We start from the raw sequence: 11,319 nt of genomic DNA, 5'->3' as shown, positions 1-11,319 counted from the left end.
AAAGAGGGAATGATGGTGGGCATTACGCTGCTGGAAATGGCAGTGTCAAAATGTCGAGCAGAAACTGACTCTGTTCTACAAAAGTTCTCTGTGCTCCCTGGGAAGTCGAAACTCAGTTAAATGCAGGTGACAGGGAAACTCAGTCAGCAACCTGGAAATGGGGACTCTGTGGAGCGATCGCAGCAGCGAGCGCTGGCAGAAGGCCATAGAAGAACTCGTGGTTTGACAGTGTTTTCTTTCAGGCTCCTCCTGGAAAGGTGGAAGAGGTGGTGAAGTATGCCATTGATGCAGGCTACCGCCACTTTGACTGCGCCTACTTCTACCAGAATGAAAATGAAATCGGGAATGCAGTCCAGCAGAAGATCAAGGAGGGGGCTGTGAAACGGGAAGACCTCTTCATTGTCACCAAGGTACAAGGATGCAGAATTATTTGGGCATTCAGCTTTTCTTGGAGAGAAAGCCTTGATCCATCTCTAAAATAACATAAGGATCCATGCCCTTCTCCAACATTCACTTCAGTGTTGTCTTATATGCTATAAATGCCATCCTTTTATTTCCAATTTGGGCTAAGCTTGATCAGGAGTCATTGACAACTTAGGAAAGATAGCATGACTGCTGCTGATCTAATAATTTCCTTGCATCTGTTATATCACCTAATTATACTGAGTTATATACACTGAATACCCTGAAAAGATCAGGAAAAGAGACAAGACAAATGTCTGTATTGAGAGGTGCTGTGCTACTTGTGGGTGTGTAGGACATTTGAAAATGGTGTCACGTACAAAATATAAGCCTGAAAGAGAATAGAAATTAAACTATGGGATTTCAGTCTGAAGTATTTTACATGTATTTACGTCAATCCTTTATCTCATCCACTATCTATCTCAGCAATGCTCTTTACCAAAAAGTAAGAAAACTTCAACTAAAAAACTTATGACTTGGGGTTTTCACCAGAAAAACCAGAAGACATTGAATATAACTAAACTTTTCTACATGCTCTTGTTTTTTGTTAAATAATGAGTTTTAATTTGAATAAAACTTGCAAGTTCTTCTATTTTAATGAATTGAATCTTCATTTCAATAATGAAGTAAGTCTGACAGCTGTTCTTGCTGTGGCCGCAAAGCGACAGGAGAGCAGCTGTGAGCTGCTCAGGACTCTAAATTTAGGTTGAAAAATTCTAACATGAACAGTTTTGCAATGTTATGTATGCCTGGCAGAGTGTTACATTTATTTCTGAAAATCTCTTTTCATAAATAAGAATACTAACTGTCTAGGCTTTACTCCTTTATCTGTGGTGTGTTTGGCTTACTTTGCCATTAATACATCAGCATCCTTGTCTTCAGTGTTCACTCAGTAGGTGAGGAGGGAGTTGTCCTCCCAGACCACCATGGGAGAAGCTTCTGTCCTCTGGTCTGGACTGTGGAAGCTGTAGAGTTACAATTGGGCTTGGTTTCTTCCCACAGTTGTGGAACACATTTCACGAGAAGTCCTTGGTTAAGGTTGCGTGCAAGAAGAGCCTCACTGCACTGCAACTGGACTACCTTGACCTCTACCTGATGCACTTCCCTATGGGATTCAAGGTACTCCTGCTCTACATCCCTCTTCTCCTTACCTGGCTAGGAACACGGTGCATTGTCTTGTCTGTGCTGTGGCCATCTTTTATCACACAGCTGGGATATGGTGCAGTTCACTTGGCTCTTACCTCATCCTGGTGGTAGAAAGCATTCAGTCACAGACTATGTACCAACATGTTTTAGCACATGGGGCTAGCTTTCCATTCCTGTTGGAGCAAGATAGCTATAGGTATCTGCTAATGAGTCTCCTTGAGTCTTCAGGGAAACTGTAACCAACAACACAGGATAGATGGTGCAGTTTGGGATTATGGCCTTCTGCTTTGCCAGAACATTGTGAACATCTCAGGCTTTGGAGATGTTGGCTTGATCCGGAGTAGCCAGCAGTGAAAAATGAAGCACAGCGCAGAAAGAACATGCTTTTTTCTTTTTCCTAGTCTATACTTGTGTAAAATAAATAAAACCTCTAGAATAAAGGTAGGGCGGTGACGGTTTCTTGTCTCTCTAGATCTAAGTTACATAATCACTACTAATCCCTACTTTTTATACGCTCTGATTGATTTGTAGAAATATGGTCCTTGTCCAAAAGAGAATACTGATGAATATGCGTGATTTTTTTGTTATGCAATATGCTTAAATAACATGCTAACTATAAATCCAGTCAGAAGTAAACAGGAGGAAATACAACTCTTGAAAGTCTACTTAGCATCTGCCTTGAACCAACAGGCTGGTGAAGAACTGCACCCTGTGGATGACAAGGGTATGAGTATCCCCAGCGATACAGATTTTCTGGACACATGGGAGGTAAGTTAACATTTGCTCTTTACAGCAGGCATCAGCACAAAAGATGGAGCAGAGATCTGCCTGCGGGGTGAAATTAAGGGATAGGTTTGGGTACAGAGGGTAGTGACACAATATTGTCTTTCATGACCAGAACAAGCATAGCTGCTGCTACTCCTTGTTTTCAGTAGCAAGAGAGGTGTGTCTATACTAAGACTAAAGAGGAGGAAGCTATCAGCACTGTGTTGTCACTAAAATAATATTTGTATACAAACAATGGTATAACCGAAGCATAACTTAATCTGGGTGTGGCTGTTTCATACCGATAGGGACCTCTCATGCTTTTCAGTGTTGAGGATCAGCTTCTCAGGCTGTCCTTCAATCCTCCATTCCTCATGGATTGTGTTCTGCCAACTCAGAGGTAGTATGCAGGCAGGGGAGGAGGTGGAGGAATCTCCCTTTTTTTAGCTATGGTTAAATGACCCCCAAAGGAGCCAAAGCAAAAGAATTTTTGCTTCCCAATACAAAAGGGTTGACCAAGCCATTTTCTTACATTACTTTCCCATCTGCACTGGGATGTAAAGCATACAGATAAACCAAGTGCAAATATTTTTTTTATCATTTGAGATACTGTTATTTAATCTAGTGTTCGTTTTTTGTTGCTCTGTCACTGGCTTTAGGGAAATAAAATACCACCTCATAAATACACATTTGTTGTTCTTACTCATTAGGCTATGGAAGAGCTGGTGGACTGTGGTCTGGTGAAAGCCATTGGTGTCTCCAACTTTAACCATGAGCAAATTGAAAGAATCTTGAACAAACCTGGACTGAAATACAAGCCAGTAAATGTCCAGGTAAGATTCTTATTTCTATTGATGTCAGCTAATCTTGGACTATTCTGAAATATATTCATGCTACACTTCAGCTCTAAAACTGACTTCTGCCATGACTTTTAAATAGTTTTGGTGCTGTGGAAAGCTCTAGGTATCTCTGGTTATCTGAAAGACCCTTCAAGTCAGTGCTGCCTGTGGTATTCAAAGCTTTGGTATACAGTGGCAGTCTTGATGTTTTTTAGCTGACAGGGGTCTCACTGTGTGTCTATAATGCAGTGGAGATTTGGGAGCAATGTCATACAAAATAGTATGCATTGTGCAAATGATGATAATATGAAATAGATAAGAATATTTAATTTTTAGATGTTAAAAAACAGTGGAAATATCCGTTACCTTGTAGAAGACCTTGGAACTTTCTACTACAAGCCTTCTTTCATAGTCCCAGATACTACTTGAACTTGGATGTCACAGCCCAAATTGCTGCAGGCACTTTTCTGCCAGCCCTGGGATAACTTACCTTAATTAGAAAAAGGGGAGTTGAACTGTGCAGTTATACAACGACTTCTCACCATGTACCTCATGAATGACATCGCAGGATAAGCAAGGGCATCAGGACCTTCTGACTCTCTTCCATATGTGTCTTCTTTGCACTCGGCTGAGGGTGCTGAATGCCCATCTCTGCAAGCTTGGGGATATCCTGGGAAATCCCTACCTTGGGTCCTCTGCAGGCACAGTGCTGCCTGTGCTGCATTTACACCAGCTAGGCTTAGCACCAGGGGGTCATAGGACTTGCAAATATTTTACTGAGGGTTGTAAAGTTCTGATGAGGATGGACTCAACTACTCCCATGTGAAAAGCTGCATCAAATTCAACAGTTTAAAGGACTTCAGACTTTAAGTCCAGTTTGTTTCTCTGTAAGTGTGCCTGTGGCACATACTGTTGTTATGGTCGTTGCCTAACCTAACTCAGGTCTAAATAAACTTACTTAACTGTACTTGGATTTCATGTCACCATGCCTGGCAGCAAAGTTGTAGCATTTAGAAACAGCTAGGTGTGTGCATGGTGTCACATTATGCAGTGTAAACATAGCCCTGTGGTCATGTTATGGCTTGTGGCAAACTGAACAGCATCCCCGTGTAAGCTTCTGTTGTTTTCAGTTAGGTGTCTTGCCCAAGTGGCAGGTGGCAACATGATCTGAGCTAACCTAGGGAAGTTCATTTTCCAGGCTTCTCCAGGAATCAGGGAGACACATTGAGGAGAGGACAGGTTCAGTGACTTGGAGCAGAAACTAGACTTCAGATATTCTGAGCTGTCCCTCTGAAGATGCCATCCTGCTCTACTGTAGTCCAGAAAGACTGATCTCCCCAATTCCTGACAGAGATAGCACTTCCACTCTTCTCATCTGTTTCCTACCATCTTTGTGTAACATGTAGCATGAGGAAGCCCTTTCCTAGGTCTCTAGATATTGCTGTGATATGAATGACTTTTTTGTAACATCAATTTTAATCATGATATTGGGAGTCTTGTCTTCATATTTTCTGTGACCCAAGAGGAATTAAAGTGTGTTGCTCTGGAGCCCAGTGCCGTCTGTTCTAACCACTGTGTTTATGTGCTTGCAGATCGAATGTCACCCGTACCTTACTCAGGAGAAGTTGATCAAGTATTGCCAGTCCAAAGGGATTGTTGTGACTGCATACAGCCCCCTTGGCTCTCCTAACCGCCCGTGGTAAGAAAGCACTGCAGCTTTTCTGTACACAAAACAATGGATTTGCAACTTGAATCCTTGAAGCAAATTATATAAATAGTACAGGTATAATAAGAAAAGTGCTGTTGCTCTGTTGCAGATTATGTCACAGAATATGTCAGGCTTCCTGCAGGGGAGCTAGTGTCTTTCTCCCATCAATATCCTGGCTTTTGTTTTCAATAGGGCCAAACCAGGGGATCCTTTGCTTCTGGATGAGCCCAAGATTAAAGAGATTGCAGCCAGACATCATAAAACCCCTGCCCAGGTAAGTGGGGCTGTCAGGGCAAATGATTCCTCGTCCTCTTCCTCAATTTTACAGGCTGATGGCCAGTCTTAGCAGCTGCTGCTTACTCTAGAGATGAAGTATAACAGGGATGAACTGTACTCGACTCTTCATGCTGCCCCAGTTCTTAACAGCACTCATATGAATTATCAGGTATTTTCCAAGAGGTCTTGACTTCTGAGTTTTACAGGTGGAGGAGTACTGTTCAGTGGTGGTATGTGCTTACCTTCCCTAGAAAGGTGTTCCTCTTCTAGGGACATTTCTTCTGCTCCCAGAGAGAAGTACTTGCTCCCAGACAACTCCTTTCCTCTGAGGTTTACTTACAGATCACCAAACCAATTTATTATTCCTTTTTCCGGCCAAGTTAGCTAAATTATTCTTCGTAGAAGTCCTGTAACTTGCAGACTTGATTGCTCCCTGATCACGCGTGTTCACAAAGAATCGTAGAAAGCTGCTTGGTTATTCCAGATGAAGTTTCTTCTGTATTAGTTGCTAGTCGCACAAATGAGTTCCTGCCCAGTGTGTGCAGAAACTGCACTTCAGAGAAACCCACATGTTCACAAGCAATCAACCACAGTTGTACTTTGAGACAGGCAGAACAGAGCAAAAAATCAGATGCAACAATCCTCTTTTGGTGAGGAGGGGAAACTTTTAAAATATGTAAACACATTTTTCCTTTTAAGGACTTCATAAAGCCTAACCTAGGTGAGTCACTTGCCTGTGAGCCCAAAATAATATGGAGTATCATTATAATCACTTAGTCTGAGAACCCGCAAAACACAAGCCATAAGCATTATCATTCTTCTTCCCGCCTCATAATTGAAACCAAATCCAAAACTGGAGAAGCCATGATTTAGAAGCAACATTGGCCCAAAACAATTACAATTTTTTAGTAGACTGCAAGCAGCTGCTGGCACATCAAACTCCTGTGTGTGAAATGAGAGTCTTCCAAAGACAGAACATTGTTGTAGAAAAAAGAAATTGGTTTGTGCATGAAAAAAGAAAAAGGTAAGAGAGAACACAAAATGAATTTGAAGGGATTTCTTTGTACCCCTGTGTTAATGTTCCTCCTTGCCCTTTCCTAGGTTCTGATCCGGTTTCTTATCCAAAGAAACGTGAATGTCATTCCCAAGTCTGACAAACCACAGCGTGTTCAGGAAAACATCAAGGTGAAGTTTCCATTGGGAATGTTCCTCCCTTTTTACACAGGATAAGCTCCCACACCGATGTCTCTTCCTTGTTTCCAAACAGCACCTAAGAGGCATTGGAAGGGGAGCGCAGAGATATAAAGGCCGGGGCTCAGCACTGCCTAGCCATCCACACATGTTCTCTGGGAAAAAGCATTTTGTTCCTGCCAGGGAAGAAACGGGTCATGAGAGGGTAGTCTGAGCTCTCCTACCTTAGGAAGGGAATCCCTGTTTTGAACTTGCCCTCTGAGCTCCTCTTTAAAGTGTAAAGGAAAAGTTGTAAACACCGGATCCACTATGGTTTATGTTTCGCTGTGAGGCTGTGGTTCCCATTGACAGGGAGATTCAGCTGGATGATTCCCGATAAGGTCTGGTATCTTCGGTGGTATCTCGGTGTTACTTTCAATTTAGGCTGCTACATTTTGGACTTAGTTTTCATATGAACCACCAGCAAGAATTCCTAGATTACAGATTGTGACACGTGGAGCAATCCACCTTTTCTGTCTGTGGTGGTGTTTGCGTTCAGCCACCCAGAACTGTAAGACACTGCTATGAAGAGCACCTCATAGAGAAAAGGGTACATTGGTAAATTTGGTAAAAGGGTAAATTACCCTTTAAGGGTAAACTGATATTCTGCTGAGAAATAAGAGGATTTCTTAACTGTGCTTAGTGTGGATATTTGGAAGTATGCTTAGTAGAATGAATCTAATTAAAAAGGGCAATCTTTTTTATTTGGGGTTTTTTTTTCCCTGCTAGGTGTTTGACTTCGAACTGTCTAAAAAGGAGATGGACACCATCCTCAGCTTTAACAGAAACTGGAGAGCAGTTCCTGTGACTCAGTATGTTCCTTATTATCTTTATTATCCACTACTCCTATCTCTATCTGTATTTTCATCACCTATATCTTGAAAACATACATGACTGAAAACAGAGAGAGCTTGTATCTTAAACCTTTAACCCCAGGCAATGAGACTTGTCCTGAAACAGGTGTCGGAGGGAGATTCACTCAGAGCATTCCCTTCAGCATCTTGGTGTTGCATGGGCTTCCTCACAAGCCTGTGTTCAAATTATGACAGGAGCAATGCTTGAGTACCTTGGCAGTGGGAGAGGGAGACGGTGGTAAGGAAATGGTGCTGAAGATACTTTCTACAATACTGAAATAACTGGTCCTTTCTCTTCTCAGAGCTGTGAATCACAAGGACTACCCATTCAAAGCAGAATACTAATGCCAGTGGTTTCTGCAAGATCTCCGTGTAACTTCTTCCAGATGAGAAGATGTACCTTGTAGTTTGAGCTTGATTTCTTCTTCTGTACTTGACAATCATTATGAGCAGTAACTTGTCCTCCTTTTTCAGGAGGACACTATAGCTGCTCTAAGAATGCATCAGTAGGAGTGGGTCTTTTGTAAAGATGATTAGCAGAAACCCATTTTTGATTAATAGTAAAAAGAAAATGTCTTTTCATTTCTTTTTATCCTTGTCTTCCTCAAAGACATGTTTAACAAAAGAATCCTCTGGTTACTGACATGACTTTTTATATACCATTTCCAGTGTGATCCATCATATTGGTTCATGGGTTGCTGTCAAGCAACTCTCTTTAACTGCTTTGCCTTTTATATAGTTATGGTTTTTATAGAGTGAATCTCTAATGCTTTCAAATTTTACATGAATAAAGTTTGAATGACAGCAAAACTTAATGAGTGTAGTGCTTAAATTTTTTCATACAATTAGTTATAAAAACGTGCCTGAGGTCTGTTTTTAAAAAAATTTTAATATATCTAGAGATGAGCTTCTCTAATTCCTGTACAAGGACAAGACATAGAGGCTACTTTGTGGCTTATGTTTCAAAAAGGATCGTGCTCTAGCTACAACCTAAAGAACAAAGTTGTACCTATTACTTCATGTAGCACTCCCTCTGAACACTTAGAAATTGAACTCGTGTGTGATTAGTGGTGACTCAGTTGAAGACAGCATCATATGCAGTGATAACACACATCAAAATCCAGCCAGCCAAACATAAGGGCTACCTACATGATCAGCCTGACTTGCTCTGGAAGTCTCAAAACACAAAATTAGATTTTTGCAATTCTACTGGCAGCATTCACCACAATACATCCAGAGAAGGGTTGGCTTTATCCAAGAAAAACGTAGAAAAATTGTAATTTAAAAACACCAAAGCAAAGCCTGAGGTAGACTCACAATTGCTTTGAAGTATTTTCCAGTAGATAATGCTAAACCAAAGCTAAAGCAGGCCTGAAAAAAAGGCTGTTCTGTGGCATTCTGCACACTGGTAAGAGAATGTCTGGCTAGGATGCCAAGCAAGCTGCTGGAAAGCATGATTGGAAATTAGGGCAACAATTTCATATCATCTGAAAAAACATCTCTTCATGATGGTATTGGAAGGACAGAAAGCTTGAAGTGCTGCTGAGTCCGCCACCGGGATTTGGTTTTGGTGAAATCTGCCAAATGGTGCCAGCTGGTAAGAATCAACTGTGACCACACCACTTTTGCAGTATTTCCTTAAATGGATAGTGCCCAGCACGCTTCCACGCTCTCAGAAAAGGTAATAACCAGGAGCGAAAGAAACTTACCTCCATCAGCAAGGAAAGTGTCATTTCTGCAAAGCTTGCAGAGAAACACGGCAACGTCCTCAGTCAGTGTGAAGCAGGACTGGCAAACTTTCAGGCATACAAGTTTTTCAGGTTATTCGGCAGCATCCGATTATTTCTCCCCAGTAGTTCAGAAACCTGTGCTTGCTGCAGCCTTCCTGTTGCACCCTGTGAAGCTGGCAGCAGCCTGGGGCACTTTCTCGGATAGCCGTGACCTAGTTAGAGCAGGGCATTACGGGCTGTGCTGCTATTAGAGCAAAAATGAAGGAGATGGGGGGACAGCGGGAAAGCCAGCAGCTCCTCAGGCTTGGTCTCTGCAGTTATCCAAGCCTGGAAGCCCATCCCACCGAGGCAGACAGAAGAAACATGACAGCTCTCATACACAGAATGTTTTTCAAAAAAGGGAAGCAGACAGCTGCACTGTTTGATCAGAACCTACTCTTCTGAGCATGCTGACTTCTGGATGATGCATAGATCCCATGCTGCACTGACAGACACGACAATTAAGTCTTCCTTCATGCCCCCTTAAGAATATGTAGGTTAAAATTGCCGATTTTAGGAGGTGGCTGTCTGCTGTACATCAGGAGAGACATCCTCCAAGCTTCTTCACAACAGTATTTTCCCATACCTGGCCATACCACAGTTCCTACTCTAGTTACAACTGGCTTGTTCCTGCTCATTAACGAACAAGGAGCTGCAGATGGAAATATTCCATTTATTGTGGATGCAGTTTCAGAATACATTGCTTGAACAAATAGTTTTTATTGCAGCTATCGGATGTATTTGAAAGACTTAGAGGAGCATTTACAAACCCCCCAAACAAAAAAAAGGACAGCTCACAGACAATGTCAGGCACAGTTTCACCCCCTACAGACAACTACGTGCATCTCTATATGTAAACAGGATGTTTCGGCCAAGCAGGGGAGCTCATCTTTGGGTTGAAATATAACATTCTTCTTTAAGAAGAAGTCAGATGCTGGAAGAGATGGAAGTGGTGAAAAGGGAGATCCTGGTAGTTCCAATGCACAGCAAAGCTGTTAACAGCGTGCTCAGGGGCTCCTTCAGTTGCTCAGTTTATGCCACCCATACACTGTAGGATGTAAATGCTAAACTGTATGGCATGTAAATTCAAACCAAGCTGACGTCTTATAGCCATGTGTTTACTATATACAAATGAAAACATCTGTAAATAAGATACTTGGGAGAGAGAGTTAAAAAGAAGCACTACAGAAACAGAGGTTTACTTCATTTTAGGTGGATTTAGTGTACAGGACTGATGGATGGCAAGATTCAGTGTACAGTCATTTGAAACAAGCTCCAACTGTGTTTAGGGGTTTTTTTTCCTTTTTAATTATGGTAGTTTTATATAAATTAAACTACAACGTTTTATACAAGTGACCTATTTTTGACCCTCTATACTCTTACCTTTTCCTCTTTTAAAAACTATACTTTCTTTTTAATTACCCACTACTGGGCAACTGACATTTAAATTTTTTTAATACTTATCTCACCATACCTCTAATGGCAATTATGAAATCTTACTATAGAAAAGTGTGTGGTTTTGTCTTTATTTTTTAAGCTGTGATATTGGCTAATTATGTATGTTTATTACTAAATATAATACTCTAGCACATATTAAAGCATTCTACCATTAGTAGTGCCTTTAGGCTAAACTTTGTAAAGCTATATGTGTATATACTCTAAATTGCATTCAATTACTAGTCACTAACAACAAAAAGAAATATCAGTACCGCTGTCAGCTAACATAATCATCCAAATTTAGGTATTAACTTAAACTAGAGTGGTAAAAATGATACTTTAAAAAAAGTATAAAACAAAAAAAATAAGACATGTTATTGATGCAGTATTTCTTATGACATGGGCAACTTACAGAAAATATTACATTGCCAACTAAAGATATTTCTTCCATGCCTTAGTCTAAAGTGCAGAAAGAAAGACTTCTGTATTACCAAAGTAACCATTGTTTTCATAGATTTACTGCACACCTTTCTTAAGCAACTTCACTTTACATGCATTTTGGGTTGACCCTTTATGCCAGTTGAAATCACTGTTCAGATACATAGTTATGACTATCAGTAGGAGAGTCTATATACTTCACAGCATGGGTTTCTTTAGGAATAAAGGCTCTTGTGCAAAGGCAGTACTATTATGATGAATGTCTAGACTGATTATTAAATACAGTGCTAATATACATGGTTTTAACTGGGATAATGCAAAAAGACATTCTGGTAAATAAACATAAATATAAAAAGGACAATTTAGCAATTTTTCCTTTTTTTTTTTCCTTTTTT

The 11,319-nt window shown here is 40.8% G+C and overlaps 1 protein-coding gene across 1 annotated transcript; it reads left to right on the top strand.

The window, feature by feature from the left end:
* Window positions 1-242: 242 nt before the first annotated feature.
* LOC104277189 (aldose reductase-like) lies at window positions 243-7,625 on the top strand (the record flags this gene model as incomplete). The annotated part of the gene is made up of 9 exons (XM_009873759.1): window positions 243-410; window positions 1,465-1,581; window positions 2,299-2,376; window positions 3,084-3,206; window positions 4,805-4,911; window positions 5,113-5,194; window positions 6,298-6,381; window positions 7,156-7,238; window positions 7,583-7,625. Coding segments are annotated over 9 exons (885 nt in total), but the record flags the coding sequence as incomplete, so codon positions are not given.
* Window positions 7,626-11,319: the final 3,694 nt, after the last annotated feature.

Source organism: Apaloderma vittatum, unplaced genomic scaffold (genome assembly GCF_000703405.1).
Source record: "Apaloderma vittatum isolate BGI_N311 unplaced genomic scaffold, ASM70340v1 scaffold5367, whole genome shotgun sequence".
Taxonomy (NCBI): domain Eukaryota; kingdom Metazoa; phylum Chordata; class Aves; order Trogoniformes; family Trogonidae; genus Apaloderma; species Apaloderma vittatum.
Note: the sequence above shows the minus strand (reverse complement) of the source record. Positions and strands in the feature narration are given on the sequence as shown.